Genomic DNA, 18,745 nt, shown 5'->3' on the forward strand with positions numbered 1-18,745 from the left:
TTGCTGTACAAGATCATAATTGGATAGTCGTCCATACATTTCTTTGGGAGTACTTAGCACAGTTTTCTAAATAGTACGTGGGTGATAGTGTAAGGTTTTACTCTGGTTTTATTGTGGTATTGTTATATTGCAGTTTTAATGTTTTATTTATTCATTCATTCGTTCATTCATTCATTTCATTTCTATACCACCCAATAGCCGAAGCTCTCTGGGCGGTTCGCAAAAATTAAAACCAAACGGCACACAATAAAACAATTTAAAATATATAGAACATTAAAACCACAATATAACAACACAACCACAATAAAACCTAGCAGCAGTGCAGAAATTTAAAATACAGATTTAAAACAGCAAAGCTAAAAGTCTTTTTATATTTTATATTGTTTTACTGTGTGCTTTTTGGTTTTAATTTTTGTGAACCGCCCACAGAGCTTCGGCGATTGGGCAGTATAGAAATAAATAAATAATCAAACAAACTAACAATAATAAAAATAATAGTATGGGTCCCCCACTTCCTAATCCAGCTAGAAATTTGGCTTTCTCTGACTCTGGCCCAAACTGTATGTGATGCAGGAGATATGTGTTTGGATTTCCCAACATCTTTTCTTAGAAAAAAGGCTTCTGTGGTGGGGTGATTTGGATTGGGGCCATTGGAGGAGGGGGTTGGTTTCCTACTGTGCCAGTTCCCAAAATACAAATCACATGCCTCTGAGCTGCTCTGAGGGGATTTGCATCTGGGTAATCAGCACAGGGAGAAAGGGTCAGCCCCCTTCCCCCATGGCCCTGATCCAAATTGGGCCCCTGCTGCAATTGCTTTCAGGTAAAAAAGTTGTTGTAAGATGCAGTCATGAATCTCCCACATCACATGTAGTTTAGCCTTGTGTTTTTGTTCAGTTTGTTCATTCTCTCTGTGTTTGCACAACACGCTAACCCACACTCAGTAGTTGAGTGTGGGTTGTTGAACCGTAGGTTGTTTGTTGAATTGTGGGTTTGCGTGTTGTCTGAACCCAGGACATTTTATTTATTTATTTCATTTCTATACCGCCCAATAGCCTGAAGTTCTCTAGGCGGTTCACAAAAATTAAAACCAAACAGCACACAATAAAACAATATAAAACATATAGAACATTAAAACCACAGTATAACAATACAACCAGAATAAAACCTAGCAGCAGTGAAGGGATTTAAAACCCAAATTTAAAACAGCAAAGCTAAAAGTCTAGAAAGCTAAAATGCCTGGGGAAATAAAAAGGTCTTCACCTGGTGCCGGAAAGAATACAGTATAGGTGCCAGGCGAACCTCACTAGGGAGGTTCCACAGGGTGGCTTGTTAACCATGCAGTGTGGCTTATTTTTCTCAAACAAGTCAGCTAGAGAACCCATGGCTTGTTGTTGGGCTGCTCATGATGGTCTACAAGCAACTCTGCATGGTTAACAAGCCACCCTGAAGAAAATGTCCAGACAACACACTAACCCTTGGTTCAACAAACAACCCATGGTTCAACAACAAACCACGCTCAACCACTGAGTGTGAGTTAGCATGTTGTGTGAACAGCCCCCCACCCCCCAATGCACACCACTAAGGCCCTTGTCTGAGACTCTCCCTCTGCAGGTGGATTCCTGGAGCCTTCTGTTTAAGAGACATTAAGGAGGCGCAAGACTGTAGTTTTTTGCTGCAACAGATTAACAGAGCAAGTATCTAGATGTTTTTCTTTCAAAGGCTGTCTGAGAGTGATCAAGCTAGGCTTACCTGTGACTTCAAGACCTGTGTGGATAGTAGTTGTTTAAAAAAAATGCATTGGATCCAGGCTTAATCATATTTAGAATAGATCCATTGAAATCAGTGTGACCTATACTTAAGAGTAGATCAGTTGAAATCAATGTGACCAGTCATGACTAACTCAGGTCTCATTGTTTTCAGTGGGTTTACTCTGACTAAATCTGGATCCATCCCTATGTATGCATCTGGGCAAGTTTCCTCATGAGACAGATTTCTACTTCAGAAGGCTAAATGGAAGGCTTTCTAAAAGGGCAAATTATAGATCAGCTGCATATTTTGTTGCATCAAAAATGACAAGAGTTGTGTGCCATCTCAAAGACTAATATAATTGATTGTGACTTTTTAAGGCTAGAGCCTACTTCATCTGATGCTAATTTATACCATGCTAATGATAGGAGTACTATTTGATTAGACACTGGCTGGGTTCACACAACAAGACAACCCATACCCAATACTGAGTATGGGTTGTTGTTGAACTGTGGGTTGTTGTTGAACTGTGGGCCGTTGTGGTGTGTGAAACCCGCTGCACTAACAAACCATAGTTTATTAACCACAAACAACCCATGAAGAGAACCCATGGTTAGTTATTGAATTGTGAACTGTGGATTGTTCGTGGATAACAAACCATGGTTTGTTAGCATGGATGGGTTCACACAACGGCCCAAAGTTCAACGACAACCCACACTCAACCCATACTCAACCTTGAGTGTGGGTTGTCATGTTGTGTGAACTTAGTCACTCTCTGTGTAAATTGTCTATATGGTAGCATTGAGATCCCCAGCCACCATGGCTAATGGAAAGGGTTTTTACCTTTTTTAATGAGGTACCAATGTACAGATGAAAAAATCCGGAAGAGAACACGGGAAGTGTTGTGGTCTGTTCTGCGGGCATGATGGCTGGGGATGATCTCATATCTCAAGTGCACCAGGTTGGGAAAGGCTGCTGTAACGTAATCCAGATATGAAGTGTATTGCTAGGTATCTCATATGTAAGGGATGCTGGAAATGAGTTCTTACCGTGACATAGTGGCTCTCCTGATAGCTGATGATGAGAGAAACCCATCTGTAGCATGACCACATGGGATGCATTTTTGCAGAACATTCTCATTCAGATATTCTATCAAGCCCACTTATATCCAGGCTAAAAATATAATAAATTCTATTCCATTAGTGTCTCTTTTCCAGTGTTGGGCTTTTTGCTAGGTAGTTGCTGCTTACTTCACAGATAACTATACTTGTTTCCACAGCTCATTTAATTTCATTTTTGTCACCCACTGTCCCAACATCAATCTTTATGTTTTTCTTGTATATGTGTGATCCCCTCCCTCAGCATGTTTTCCCCCTTGACATGTGTTCAGTTGTATCCATGCACCTATATGTGTACCAATAAATATGATGTAGTGTGCCAAAGGAAAGGTGGGGCACACATGAAGAGAGCATTATGAAATAGATGAATGTAGCTTCTGCAAAGAAAAATAAATTATCTGCCCGTGGGTGAATGGATCCCTTGGTATAATTTCTCAAATTCAGCATGAAAACTAAATGTTCAGGTAATGAAGAAGAGGAGGTGAGACAGTAGCTGAGAACAGGGACAGTGCAAATTCTCTGTCCTGTTGAGTCATGGAAAGGGTTTTTACCTTTTTAACGAGGTACCAATGTACAGAAGAAAAAATCGGAAGAGATCACAGGATGTGTTGTGGACTGTTCTGCCTCCTTGCACAAATATCAAAAGCAGATAGCTTGAAAACTTACCAGTTTGGATGTCATGTTTATTATCACTGTCATTTCTGGTCGTATCGAATGGGTTATATCTAGTGTTGGACTTAAGTCCCACTGTGAGAGCCAATGTGGTGTGTTGGACTGGGACTTGAGAGATGCAGGTCCCCACCCAACCACAAAGCTCACTGGGTGACTTTGGGCCAGTCACTGACTCTGACTAACCTACCTTACATGCTTGGTGTGATGATAAAATGGAGAGGAAGAGGACTGTGCACACCATTTTGGGCTCCTTACAAGAGGAAAAAGGGAGGATATAAATGTAATAATAAATTCATTCCAGTGGGTCTATTCTAAGTAGGGCTATCATTGGATACAGCACACAAACCTGGTTCGCACGATCACCACAGCCCAGCATGGCTTATTAGCTAAATCAAGCCTCCACTGCTGTGGCTTCTCATGTTGTCCAAAGCCAGCAAGGGTGGCTTGTTGGGGTGGTTAACAAACCACCCCACAACCCTACAACAGGCCATGGGTTCTGGGTGGTTTGTTAACCACCCCAACAAGCCGCCTTCACTGGCTTCAGACAACACAAGAAGCCACGCCCAGCAAGGGTAATTATGCAAATCAGCCAACACGCAACCAGCACGCACAGGGTGGTTAACAAGCCTACCATAGCTCGTCAATGACCCTGCAATCATGCAAATTGAATCATAGAACCATTTCACACAGTCAAACAAATCACAGTGGCTTATTGTGAGCCGTGGCACAATTTGCATAAATCACTGCCTGGCTGCAGCTTATCGTCTTGTCCAAACCCAGGTGGCATGGCTTCTTGGAGGGTTAAACAACCCTCAAATAACTCATGGGCTGTTGTAGGGTTATTTGAGGGTTGTTTCACCATCCAACAAGCTATGCTGCCTGGATTCGGATGACATGATAATCCGTGGCCAGGCACTGATTATGCATATTGCACCCGACATGCGCTGTAGTTCACAGGGAGCCACCATGGCTATTTTTGATTGTGCAAACCAAACTGTAGTGTGTGTGATCGCTCCCCTTTGCTTTTATATGTGATTGGTACCTTCAAAACCTGCTCGCATGCTTTTCTTGAATATATTCTTTGCCTTATCGCTCAAGGTCATGCCCTGCTACCAGCATCGAATTGTGGGAAGATAGAAAAGCAGATCAGCATTAGATGCATCAGCACTATCTAGCTGTGCTGCGTCAGTTTTAGCAAATGCAGCTGTGAAAACAAGAGTTTCCTACCTTATATGGCCTTATACTAAAAGTATTTCATTTGTTAATGAATACAGCTTACAGCCTATATGTTTCTGAGCATTTTGCTCTGATGCCTTGCATTACAAAGAGCTCCCTTTTGTATTTTCAAATCACTGTTCATGATTCAAAAAGTTTATATAGCAGCTTGTGTAGTTTGAGTACCTTATTTAGTTAATGTGGTTCATTTGAATTAGGTTTTTATATTTTCTCTTGTTCTTGCTGGTTCTTAAATTGGCAGGGTCAGATTCTCTTTTAAACTGTCCTTCTAGCTCACACGTCATTTCACTGAGAGTGATACTTTGATATAATAGGAAAGGAAATGTTTTAACTGTCAAGTGATGTGCTACGAAGGAAATTAGCATGTATATTCTATTTTCATGATTCTTGTAACATAGATGAAAGTCACATGTTTTCAATAAGTAGATATTTTTCTCTGCTATCGTTTCTTCTTTAATACACTTAATACTCATGAGATAACTGACTTGTATCTCCAGTTAGATAAAGGAGGCCTGCACAAGTTAAACCTGCTCGGTAAAGGGTTCTAGGGTGCAATCCTATGGGTTGTGCCCTTGCTAGATGGAAACCTATGAACCTGGAGGTTTCCATGTATCCAATGCCCTGCTGGACTGCACCCAGAAGGGCAGGAGGAGCGGTGAAGGCGTTCTTCACCTCCCCATCCTCCGATTGCTGGATTTTTCACTAGATGGGCTGTTTTGCCAGTCTGGCAATGGTGTTTTAGAGGCAGAAGGAAGGAGGCTGGAAGAAGCTCAAGATAGCTTGTATCCTGGGGCGTGTTTCCATGCTGTCGGATTTGTTGTGATTCTTCCCCAATCGCATCTTCTCCTTTTCCAGTTTCCACAGTCTTTAAAGTCTCGGCTTATCATCGCTGTATCCTGGGGCTCTGTGCTGTTTCCACTGAGTTCTAATCGAATTATTTTCTTAATGGTTGGGTGGAGTCTGAGTGGAGTCTGGGTTGGGTCTGATTACCTCATCAATGTTCCCACCTCCTCAGCCGTGTTTCTAGGACAATAGAAGGAGAAGCTAATGGAGGAGTATGGGATTTTTGAAAAGGAATCAGCTTTGCTGTGAAGAGAGGCTTTCCCCCTCTTCCCCCTTTCTCCTTTCCCCTGAAACTCCAGATGCACCTGCATTTCAGGAGCAAGCCTCATTGAGCACAATAGGAGTTACTTCCAAGTAGACACACATATGCTTATGCTGGGAAAGTGGGGGGGGGAGAGAACACAAAGAGGGAAACTAGCCCCCATTTTAACTCAGAGGACCTCAATGACCACAATGGGAGTTACTTCTGACAAGGCAGTAAGGGTTTGTTGTGGGAAAGAGAGCAAAACCAGCCCCCATTTTAATATACAGGATCTCTATTTGGAAGCTGTGAAGGAGTTACATCCTAAGGCAATGGACAACTACTTGAGATCTCAGTCGCATTTAAGGAATTGGGCTTAAAAGTCTGCCATTTCAATTGAGGGGGAATCTCTGTAAGTTCTGATGTAGGCATTCAAAGGCAAGCCTCATTCAGCACAATGGGAGTTACTTCTGAGGAGATACTAATGGGTTTGTTCTGGGAAAGAGAGTAGTAAAGACAAAGACAGAATCCAGCCCCCATTGTACTCCGCAGGATAGCTATAAGGAAGCTGCAAAGTACTTTCTTCCTAAAGTAATTCATAGGAGCCTCACTTGGTTGCTTAAACACATTTAAGGAATTGGGCTTTAATGTGTGCCATTTCAATTGAGGGGGAATCTCAGCCCCATCCACTGCAATGGGAGTTACTACTGAGGAGTCACTAATGGGTTTGTTGTGGGAAAGAGACTGAAACCAGCCGCCATTTTAATGCATAGGATCTCTATGTGGAAGCTGTGAATGAGTTACATCCTAAGGCAATGGACCAAAGCCTCGAGATCACGCTTAATCACATTTAAGGAATTGGGCTTTGATATGTGCCATGTCAATTGCGGGGCTTCTCTTTATTTCTGTGGTCATTGAGAGGGCAAACTTTGTTCAGCACAATGGGAGAAAACACCCCTTGACTGGAGTCATGGGCTGTGTTCTAGTGCTTATTTTCAATGATGTTTTAAAAGTTGGTCCCTTGGCATCCTGCTCCAAAATGGCGATGAAACGTCTGGAAAACAGGGAGGGAAAGGGTTGGGTCACTGAGGTCAGAGCGACACACCCACAAAGGCTGGGCTACATGCACCATGGGCAAGACTATGATACTGGACCCAGTGCGATTGTGGGAACAGGTAAGTAATGGAGCTGTGGTAAGCTGGAAAAGTCAGACTATAAGCAGTCTCAGAAGAAGTGGTTGTACAGCGATAAAATCCGGAGCTGGTGCTGAATGGCCACGACGTCATGGAAACACAGAGACCTCACCGCACAGCCACGCTGAAGTAAATCACTGGTGGAAACACAGCCGTGGCCTCTCCGGTCTCCTTCCCTCCCTGCCCAGCAGAATGCCTTCTTGGAGGCCAGCTGACGTAGACCTTTCCATGCGGGGGCAGGGGGAGGATCTATGACTCCCCCTTCCAAAGTCAGAGCACTATCTCTGACCTCAGAGGGGGGAATCTCCACTATCCTATGGCCCCTCAGACAATGTCTAGAGTCCATAGGATTCTTCCCCTAGTTATTTGGTTAACTTAGGGATATAAATATTTATATTAGACATGATCTAGCCAAAGTTCAGCACTTCTAAGTACAATGAACATGATTTAAATACGTTCTTGATTTTCACTGGACATGAATGGGAACTTTGTCTGGATCATGCCCACTGTGTTTTGGTGACTTACATGCAGAAAACTAGGATTCAGTATACAAAGCACTTCTGTGTGCACAGGGGATGGGAGACTTAGGTGGGGAGTGACCATTGTTTTCCTTCTGGCATCAGCCCAACATGTCTCCTGAAGGGTGGTGTGTGTGTGTGTGTTTGTGTATGTGAGTGAGGGAGGGAGCTGTCACTGGATGTGGGGAGCTTAAGTCTATGTGGTGCTTTGGATCCCAGTAAATATTCCTTACTTTCTACATGATTTTTATGGAGTTGTACAGAAATAAGTTCCAATAGGGAAAAATTAAGTATTTTTAATCATTATGTTAAGAAGTGATTCTCATTATTGACACAATTTTTTAATTGGCAGTTCAGTAGCTTGAATCTGAGAGGAATAATAGCAAATCATATTTTGGCAAGTTAATTTAGTGCCTATAAGTGTGTGTATACTTAAAAAAAACAAATTGAGAAAGCTGTGTGCAGAAACTTATTTTAACGGAATAATTTTAGGTTATAGCCTGTGTTTATCTCATTATTTTATGACTGTGCTGTAAATCGTAGGCAACAAAAGCATATACCGTGAAATGGAAGATTACAATTGTGCATCAGTATTCCTGCAACATGATGTCTCGCTAAATGTCCCCAGGGAAATTTTCAACAAATATCCTCTGTTAATTGGCTCGGTACTTGTATGTCTGACATGGCAAAAAATTAATAATTGCGTGCTCTGTGTGTGTGTGTGTGTGTGTGTGAGAGAGAGAGGGAGAGGGACGGGGGGGGGAGAGAGAGATTTTGAAAGCTCCTTGGGGCAAGACAATACCTTTGGTTCTTCTGGTGTCTAACAGAGCGTAGTTCTTGCTAATTCGTTTCTGAATTCCTTCATTCCATTAAGATATAATGGAAAAGAAAAGGGTTAACTGTCAAGTTACTGCTTTGTACTGCTGTTCACATCTAACATAATTTTTTGATGTTTAAGGCCAGTTTAATTCTATAATACCAGTTTGATACTATCCATTGTTTGTATAATTTCAGTGTATACAAACAAATACCTTGCATATTAACCAGTACAATTGTAATCCAAATTAGTGTTAAGTATTTGACTTAATTAAAATAACATTAGACTATATGGGTTTTGCCAAGCCTCTTGCCCCACTGGGGTTCTTCTAGGAGGCTCTGTGAAGGAACTAATGAGAGCTCTTCATCAGTCAATATGTTTTAGTGGAGATTGTTCAGTCAATAACCTTTGCATTGCGTAGTCACCCCTCCGAGATGGCTACTATAACCTATATGTGCAGGAATAGTCATATTCAGTTCCTTCCAGTTCAGAGGACCTGGGATGGGAAAAAAACCCTCAGCAGATAAAGCTGTGGTAGTCCAAGCATCAGCTTTGCGAGGGGTATCTTTTTGTATATTTTGTCCCAAAACTTAGTAGGTTTTGTTTTCAATTGCTAATTGTAGATGATATGAGCTTTAAGTGCAAGAAGCAATATCACACTTTTCCCTGACTTCACTGTTTCATTGTCTGCCCCCAAGAATGTAAACAGCTTTATAGGATGGTATGTTTTGTTTGTGTAGCAGGTGTGCTCTGTTGAAATGTGGTAAAGTGCTCGATGATGGTTGTAATTTGCTTGGCAGTTTTAATGTGGTGCGTTTAGTCACTAGCTAAATAAACAGATCAGCAACAGCAAAGCCTAACATGTATCAGGCAGTTACAGTTAATAACAATACAACCCTTCTTTCTACTATTAAGTCCCCCCCCCCCATTTATGTGTTTGAATATCATCTTTTGTAGTTACAGCATGCTCATGCACTCTCTGTGCCCCTGGGAAAGGAGAGATCTGCTCAAATCCTGGTGCATTGTGAATTTTCAGAATGTAAATCAAGGGCAGCGGCTGCTGCGTATGGCACCATTGATAGAGAGAAAATGTAGCTCTAATCAAGGCTTTCTCCCACCCCTTCCTTTCCTCAGTCCCTGGAGGTTTTACTCATTTTTCTCTTTTCTTTGTTGTTTGTCCTCCTCTCCAAATTAAAGCTGGATGATGAAGTGACTACTATTCAACTGAAGGAACTGGACCAAGATGTGCTGGTGCTTAGGAAAGTGTCGTCACATAGCCCAGCCCCCACATCAGGGAGTGCCGAGAGTGATTGGAGGTAAGAGTTTTTTCCTTGGGTGCTCAGCCACAGCCACACACACAAGCTGACTGCAGAGCTCTCAGCGGCTAGATGAACTCAGTTACCGGCAACAGAACCAAGAAGGCAAGATACAGCAGCATGTAGGGAATGTCTTTGTTATTTGCCCTACAGTATGGGAAGTTCCAGGCTGAGGATCTTTGATCCCCATGTAGAGAGGAAGGATTCTGCCTTGTTTCTAGGCAGGGAACTGCCTTTGCCCACGTTTGATGTGCCTTATTTTAAATACATTGATGAAGAGGATGAGGAGGATGAATGGAGCAGTCGCTCTCAGTCTTCAACAGAGGATGACTCTGTGGACTCTCTCCTTTCTGACAGATATGTGGTGGTATCTGGGACACCAGAGAAGATTTTGGAGCACCTCCTGAATGACCTACACCTGGAAGAAGTACAGGACAAAGAGACAGGTAAATTGCAACTGCACCCTCTCCTGAAAAGCAGCTGTCTGTGCCCACTCGTGGTGTTAGCAAACATAGTTGATCAGCCACTGTGCAAATATTGCACAGTATGGCATTTTCCCTTTAAAATGGTTATAGTTGTGTAGTATTACTGTTTTATGCATGTTGCATTTAAATCGATGGTTGATCATCTTAAAGTAACGTGTCATTTATATTTGACAATAGGCTATCAAACCTGGAAAATAAGTTACTTTTTAAAAAATTGTTGCTCGTGCTAACAATTTCAGCAGCTTGATATATAAAATGCAAACAATTTTAGGGAATGGTGTGTAATAAGGTAATATGAAGGAGGTAGTAAGCTGAGGTATATAGCTGGAGGGGAGATATGTCAGCAGTTATTTAAAGTACTCAGTATCTACTTGTTTTAGTACCAACTTCTGCTTTTTATTTATTTTTTATTAATAGCTTACCTACTGCATCCGTAGCACAAATTATAGTGTAGAGAATACAATGCTAATTAACCCTCTTCTGTACTGTGATTCTCTGTAGCCTGAAGCTATCACAAAATGACCTTAGTGTTCATTTTATTTAGCAGGACATTTTCTTATAAATTCAAATTTCTACTCTCATCAGAGTGCCTGTGCATTGATGTAGCATTTGAAGGTGGCTTATAGACTTCCGTTGTACCACAATATGCAGCAGTATAACCTTCTGTAGTACTTGGCTGTCTTTAACCAGGGATTGTAATTTTGTTCCAGCCTGGAGCAATTATATTGATCAGGCTGCTTGACATGCAGGTTATTTTTCAGCTTGATCTCCTGGCTTTAATGTACACTTTGCTGTCACCAAAGCTCCTTTGGTAGTTTATCAGGATCACCTGCAACTTATTTACAGTTTTAATTAAAGCAGTCTTGGGGCTATCTTTCAGAGTTTTCAGTATAATTGCAGAGGGGCTGTGAAATGTAGCAGGCTGGAAATGGAATTGATATGTTCTTTTTTTATTGTTCTCAGTGGAGCTACAATGCACATTCTTAGTGCTCTTTTCCAAATGAGATTACTAAAAATAAACACATTTACAAGGATTTAGGGGATTAAAGCATAAATAACATCTGTGAATTCCTATAGCATTCTTGAGCCAGGTTCTCTGACCACAAATCAGTAGAATATTGTTAGGCATATGGCATTTGTGGTTAATTGTACAATGTACTTTACTACACAATAAGCAAAAAGAAAAATCAAGTATCTGATTTATTGTGCTGTCTATTGAGCTGCTTCTCTGTGACTGGAGATTAATATTTTGTGCAGAGAAAGCACTGCTATCTGATTGCTATGCTTCCTCAGGTATAATCATAATAATGCTGTGTGTAATTTTACTGGCAGCAAATCATAGGCTATATAATAGAGGTGGTTCATGCCGGGATACTCTTGGCTAGGCTGCATAGAAGCCATGGAATTGGGGGAATCCTTTCTGAATACTTCTGTATTTAGGTTTGAAGCAATTGGTTAGCTTCTTCTGTAGATTGCTGTTAGCTTTATTCATTCACTTTAAATCCTATTGATCAAGGACAGACTCCCCGCTAATGTAGTGCATTATTCTTCGATGATTTTATCTTCTGAAAAGAATACATCAATATAATGTTTACCTGTCCAGTAGCTTTTCTTTTATTCCTTGTTTTCCTCCCCATTTCTCAAACTTAAGCCTACATGTCCATTTCATTTTTCCATACTATAGGTGAAAAATGGCCATCTGAGCATGTCTGGCGGAGATGATAATATATTTAGTGGCTGGTTGATTTCCATCTATATATTTCTGCACTTATCACACCCCCTCAAAAGACCTCACACTGTCAGTCCTGTCATATGCAGAGTGTGTTTCTAAGAACGATAAAAGAACTACAAGTTTACTTTTTAACAAATTAAATCATATTTCTATGAAAGTGAGTGAAGTAGCCCAAAAAGTTGACTTGAGATATGCTGAACTGTGAAAAACTGCAGAGCACATGTTGGTGTGGGGTTGGAGGGCAGGGGTGGATCAGCAGCATCTATCAGCTGGTCACTGCAGTCCCTTTTGTTATTTCTGGAACCTGCAAAGCCTTCTCCAATACTGTTGGGGATTGATCCCATGAGAAATAAATACAGGGTCCCTAAATACAATAAATACTGCTCACTAAATACAGGGCTACCTCCAAAGCCTTCTTAGGGACTTGCACAGGCTTCACCTGGCTTAAACAGGTTGATAGATCTAAGCAGTTAATTGATGGACTGGATGCATCCCCTTTAAAGGTGCTGTGCTGGATGCTTCAGGCCTCCTAGGCTGCTTACCCTCAGCCAGGCCAGCACTGGCTGTTGCTTCTCCCAGCTTCTTTTGGACTGCCAGTCTTATGCCTATTCCTGCACTCACTTTCTGCTAATATTGCAAGATTTGGGGCGGGGGCGGGGGAGCACCTAATTACTGATCATGTAGAACTGTTTCTCCTCTACTGACTTGAGTTTCACAGCCCATTGGCTTTCCTGGTTGTCACCAGCCCTGGCTGGGAGCCAGGTGGTATTATGGCAACAATCCAACTCATTCTCTCATTGCCTTGCTCACCTTGATATTTGCCAGGATTTGCTTCGAGAAAGCATGCTCAAAAGTAGTACACAGTCTTTCAAAACTAGCACATGGGAATTTCAATAAATTGAACCCAGAGCTGTGCTACTTGTTTGCCTTTGTGGGACCTTTGTGGCCTTTTGTGGGCAGGTTTTGACTCAACGTTTACTCAAAGAATGCAATGTTGTTTAAGCTCTGAACCAAAGCTGTGCAACCCTTGTATTTGCCTTAACATCATGTGTACACACAACCTGACAAGTTCGTCAGCTGGCTACATATGAAGCTGCCATATACTAAATCAAATTAATGGTCTATTTTTCCCAGTATTGACAGTGGCTTTCCAATGCCTCAGGCAAAAGCCTGTTCCAGCCCTGCCATTTGAGGTTTAACTGCAAATGTCAGGGAGCAGAAAGTAGGAATAAACATACAGTTCTCACAGTGGAGGGATGTAAGAAGTTGGTTCCCCAAGGCTTTGTATTGGGACCAGTGGTTTTTAAGTTATCCATTAATTATCTTGTCTTAGGGGTGAGCAGTGAGGTGGTAAACTTTATGGATAATGCCAAATTAGTCAGGGAGATAAAAACAAAAATAAATTCCAAAGAGCTCCAAAATGAACTCTTCATACTGGGGGAATGGGCATTAAAATAGCAAAAGCAATTCCATGTGAGTAAATGGAAAGTGATGCACATTGGAACAAAAAAATCCTAACTTCACGTATACACTGATGGGGTCTGAGCTGGTGGTGTCTGAACAGGGAAGGGAATGAGAATACTGACCCAGTCTGTGGCAGCTGTGAAAATGGAGAACTACGTGTAAAGGTTCATTTGGAAAGGGATTGGTAATAAAAATGCCAATATTGTAATGCTCTTATACAAATATATGGTGTGACCACACTATGTACAGAGCTGTGTACAGTTCAGGTTGCTATACCTCCAAAAAGATGTTGTTGAGCTGGAAAAGGTGCAGAAAATGGCAACCAAAATAATCAGGGAGCTGGAACAACTGCCCTATGTGGAAATATTATACAATTTGGGACTATTTTGTTTAGAAAAAAGGCAAGTAAGGGGGGACATGACATATATAAAATTATACATGGTGTGAAGAAAGTGGATACAGGTTTTTCTCCTTCTCTCATAATACTAAAAACCACCCAACAAAACTGAATGATGATAGATTCAGGACAGAGAAAAGGAAATACTTCATATAGCACATAGTTAAACTATGGAATTCACCTCTTCAAGATGTGATGATGGCCACCAACTTAGATGGCTTTCAAAGGGAATTAGACAAATTAATGGAGGATAAGGCTATCAGTGACTACATACTGCCTCCAGGATGACTATATACTGTCTCAAGGATCAGAGGGAGGATCTCTATCTACAACAGAGCGGGAGGATGCTGCTGCATTCATATCCTGTTGTGGGCTTCCTGTAGGCATCTAGTTGGCCACTGTGGGAAACAGGATGCTGGCCTAGATAGGCTTTTGGTCTGATTCAACAGGGCTCTTCTTATCTTATGTTCTGGCACCTTCTTCATTCAAATCATATGCTCTACCCCTGTGTATGACCTTTCTCAAGGATATGGATGTATACTATATATAGATATAAACAAAATGTTTGCAAAAGCTGCTGTGTCAGTAGCTGCAACATTATTAATTGTACAGCAGATGTGTAGGTGTCCCCAAGGAGAACTGTATATTCAAAATGTAGAGATGTCCCCCTGTGGAGGACACAAGGAGCTGGCTGTGCCTAAGTACAACAATGCTGTCACAAAGACAGCATTGGGACCCTGTGAGACGGTCCACTGTGCCTCTAAATGAATTATTTGGGGGAAGTCACTGGGCAAAGTCCAACATAAGACCTACTTAGAGCAGACACATTGAAATGAATGGGACTTAAGTAACTAACTTAAATCATGACTAACTTAAATCCCATTCATTTCTATGGGTCTACTCTAAGTAGGACTTATGTTGGATTTTACTCATTATATTCACCATCATACCATGAGCCAAGTACTGCATGAAAGAACTCCTTCCCATTTTCTGGAGAGTTGTTGTTGTTGTTGTTGTTGTTGTTCAGTCGTTAAGTCGTGTCCGACTCTTCGTGACCCCATGGACCATAGCACGCCAGGCCTTCCTGTCCTGCGCTCTCTCCCGGAGTGTGCTCAAGTTCATATTCATTGCATCGGTGATGCTATCTAGCCATCTCATCCTCTGCCATCCCCTTCTCCTTTTGCCTTCAGTCTTTCCCAGCATGAGGGTCTTTTCCAGAGAGTTTTCTCTTCGCATTAGGTGGCCAAAATATTTCAGCTTCAGCTTCAGTATCTGTCCTTCCAATGAGCACTCAGGGTTGATTTCCTTTAGGATGGACTGATTTGGCCTCCTTGCAGTCCAGGGGACTCATAAGAGTCTTCTCCAGCACCACAGTTCAAAAACATCAATTCTTCGGTGCTCAGCCTTCCTTATAGTCCAGCTCTCACAGCCATACATTACTACTGGGAAAACCATAACTTTGATTAGACGGACCTTTGTGGGCAAGGTGACTCTGCTTCTTACTCTGCTTCTTACTATGCTGTCTAGGTTTGCCATAGCTTTCCTCCCAAGGAGCAAGTGTCTTTTAATTTCATGGCTACAGTCACCGTCTGTGGTGTTCTTGGAGCCCAAGAAAGTAAAATTTGTCACTGCTTCCATTTCTTCCCCTTCTATATGCCAGGAAGTGATGGAGCCAGATGCCATGATCTTAGTTTTTGTAATGTTGAGTTTCAAACCAGCTTTTGCACTCTCCACTTTCACCCTCAACAAGAGGCTCTTGAGATCCTCTTCGCTTTCTGCCATTAGGGTGGTATCGTCTGCATATCGGAGGTTGTTGATAATTCTCCCAGCAATCTTAATTCTGACCTGTGATTCATCCAACCCGGCGTTTCTCATGATGTACTCTGCATATAAGTTAAATAAGCAGGGCAACAATATGCAGCCTTGTCGTACTCCTTTCCCAATTTTGAACCACTCGGTTGTTCCATGTCTGGTTCTTACTGTTGCTTCTTGACCCTCATACAGGTTTCTCAGGAGACAGGTAAGGTGGTCTGGTACCCCCATCTCTTTCAGAATTTGCCAGAGTTTGTTGTGATCCACACAATCAAAGGCTTTAGCGTAGTCAGTGAAGCAGAAATAGACGTTTTTCTGGAATTCTCTTGCTTTCTCCATGATTCAGCGAATGTTGGCGATTTGATCTCTAGTTCCTCTGCCTCTTCGAAACCCAGCTTGTACTTCCGGTAGTTCTTGGTTCGCATACTGCTGAAGCCTAGCTTGTAGAATTTTAAGCATCACTTTGCTGGCATGTGATATGAGTGCAATTGTGCGGTAGTTTGAACACTCTTTGGCGTAGGCTTATGAATCATCAGTAGATCATATTTTAATGTGATGGGTCCATTCTTAGTCACTTCCATGTTGTAATAATAAAAGTGGTCCCTATTTCCTTCATTTCTATTTTATTCTCAGTCTAGCTCCTAAAAACTTTTGCCTATGAATTGATCATATCACTTCTCTTAATTGTATCAGTCTTGTGTCTTTCTCTGTTTCTTATTCAATCAAGCGCTAAATTTTATATTCTTGCCATAAAGGGTAGCAAAAGCTTTTCTTTCCTCTTCATGTTAATTTTCCCTTTTGATACTTTTCATTACTTAGAATATGAAGGAGCAAGGAACTGTCTTATGTGGAGGTCCATTGTAGCTCAGTATCGGCTACTCTGTCAGCCATTTTCCAGATTCTCAAAGGTCAGTTCTGGCCCTGCTATTGGAGATCCTAGGGATCAGCTCCACAGTGAGTAAAGTGGAGTGGGTGGTCCCATTGTATACCTGGATCAAGGAAGGCAAGGAATACTCATCTCTGCAGTGAGAGCATGAGTGTTCATGAGCAAAAGGGATTAATTACACTAACAAAGTTCAAGCCATTCTCTGCTCTGTGTTCGTATAGGGAACATCTTGTAAGTTAATCTGATGTGAAGAATTTTGTTTCTCTCCTCCTAAATCTTGTCCTGTAGGCAGAATGTGTTTTGAAACCAATAACAGATGAGGTTTTTATTTTCCATTCAGCTGCTGATGGCCACATCTTTCTTTCTGTCGCTGCAATTGTATATACCTGTTAGAAGGTAATTAATTCATTTGTTTCAAAATGTGTTAAGACAATCCTGTGCATCTGGGGGCTCTCCTGCTCATTCTGCTGAGTGGAGCCCTGGACCTCTGTCCCAAGGTCTGGCCCTGATGGAATCATGGCAATAAACTGTGAGAAGTTTTACCATGGTAGTAACAACATTACTTACCAACCTGCCCGGTCACTGAGGTCATCAGAGGGCTTGCTCCTGGTGGTTCCACATGGACCTGTGGCCTGATTGGAGTCTACCTGGAGAAGAGCCTTCAGCGTGGAGGCCCCTTTTCTTTGGAATTCCCTGTCCCTGGAGGTCAGGCAGGCACCAACACTGTGTTGTTTCTGGCGCCTCCTGAAAAAAGCACTGTTTCAGGAGGAGTTCCTTAATTGACCAGTTACGTTTTTTATTGACATTGTGTTTTTTAACAAGTATAATTTTAATGTGGTGTTTTAATCTTTTTATTCTTTTACTGTTTTATCTTTTGTGTTCACTGCTCCAAAATCTGTTCTAAATATGGAGCAGTATATAAATATTGTAATAACTAACTAACTAACTAACATTAATCCTAAGAGTTCTATGTGTTTTAAACATTCATCCATCACTAGAGCAGGTCTGCTGAACTGGACCCCAGGAATTTCAGATACAATTCTTTGCATCCCCTTTTTGCATCTTTGTGGAATGGACTGCCCAGCCAAACTCATCAGTAGTGGGAATAGGGACAGGAGAATTCTGCACTACTTATGCATTTGCTCCTCCTTTTTCTGGACTCAGTTTTTCTATCATGTTGCAGCCAGACAGCCATGTTGTGCAGCCCACATGTGCCTGAAACTTCCTAACTGAAGCCAAGTGCTAGAACAGTGAGCTTTGTGCATTGTATCTATGGTGTGACCACAGTTGGAATACTGTGTAGAATTATTTTTGGTGCATATAAAAAAGGATATTGTGGAGCTGGAAAAGGTGCAGAAAAGGCCATCCAAAATTATTAGGGGCCTGGGGCAGCTGCTTTATGAAAAAAGTTGCAACATTTGGGATTTAGAAAAAAAGTAAGTAAGAGGGAACGTGGTAGAAGATTATAAAATGATATCTAGTGTGGAGAAAGTAGATAGAGAGAGGATTTTCTCCCACTCTCATAATAACCATATTCGTTGGGGACATCCAATGAAGCTGAATGATGGGAGATTCAGGACACACAAAGGAAGTACCTCTTCACACAGCATGTAGTTAAAGTATGGAATTTGCCACCACAAGGTGTGGAAATGGCCACCAACTTAGATGGCTTTGAACGGTGATTAGACAAATCCATGGAGAATAAGGCTATCAGTGGCTACCAGTCATGAGGTATTTATTTGTTTATTTTACAACATTTATACACTGCTCTACATGTAAGCAGATTACAGAGCTGTGAATAATAAATGATAAAAATAATAAAATACAGTATTAACAGTTACTTTAAATACAGAGTACCAATAAAAAACATGTCTGGTCAGTTGGGGAAGGCTTGTTGAAATCAAAACGTCTTCAGCAGGTGCCGGAAACAAAACAATATTAGTGCCTTTCTGACATCCAGAGGCAGGGACCTCCACAGAGATGGAGCCACCACACTGAAGGGTCTATTCCAGGTAGATTCCAGCTGTGCCATAGGTCCATACAGAACAACCAGGAGAGCCTCATCTAATGACCTTGGTGACTCAGCAGATTGATAAGAGAGAAGGTACTCTCTCAAGTATCCTAGTATCGATTTGTTTAGGGCTTTATATACTAGTAACAAAACTCTAAACCTGGCCTAGTAGTGAATAGGCAGCCAATGCAGTTCCCTCAGAAAAAGAGTTACATGTTGAAAAGTGGCAGCTCCTGACAGCAGCTTAGCTGCTACACT

General features: G+C 41.7%; 1 protein-coding gene across 1 annotated transcript in view; it reads left to right on the forward strand.

The window, feature by feature from the left end:
- The window catches only part of RAPGEF5 (Rap guanine nucleotide exchange factor 5), a 221,336-nt gene that overhangs the window by 121,243 nt on the left and 81,348 nt on the right, over positions 1 to 18,745 (forward strand). Inside the window, exons 10-11 of the mRNA XM_084858588.1 lie at positions 9,582 to 9,700; positions 10,058 to 10,146. Coding sequence (XP_084714714.1) covers positions 9,582 to 9,700; positions 10,058 to 10,146 — 208 coding nt within the window. The remainder of the gene's footprint in view (positions 1 to 9,581; positions 9,701 to 10,057; positions 10,147 to 18,745) is intronic.

Source organism: Heloderma suspectum, chromosome 5, assembly GCF_057233095.1.
Source record: "Heloderma suspectum isolate Gila_16-S chromosome 5, 16-S_ref, whole genome shotgun sequence".
Classification (NCBI taxonomy): domain Eukaryota; kingdom Metazoa; phylum Chordata; class Lepidosauria; order Squamata; family Helodermatidae; genus Heloderma; species Heloderma suspectum.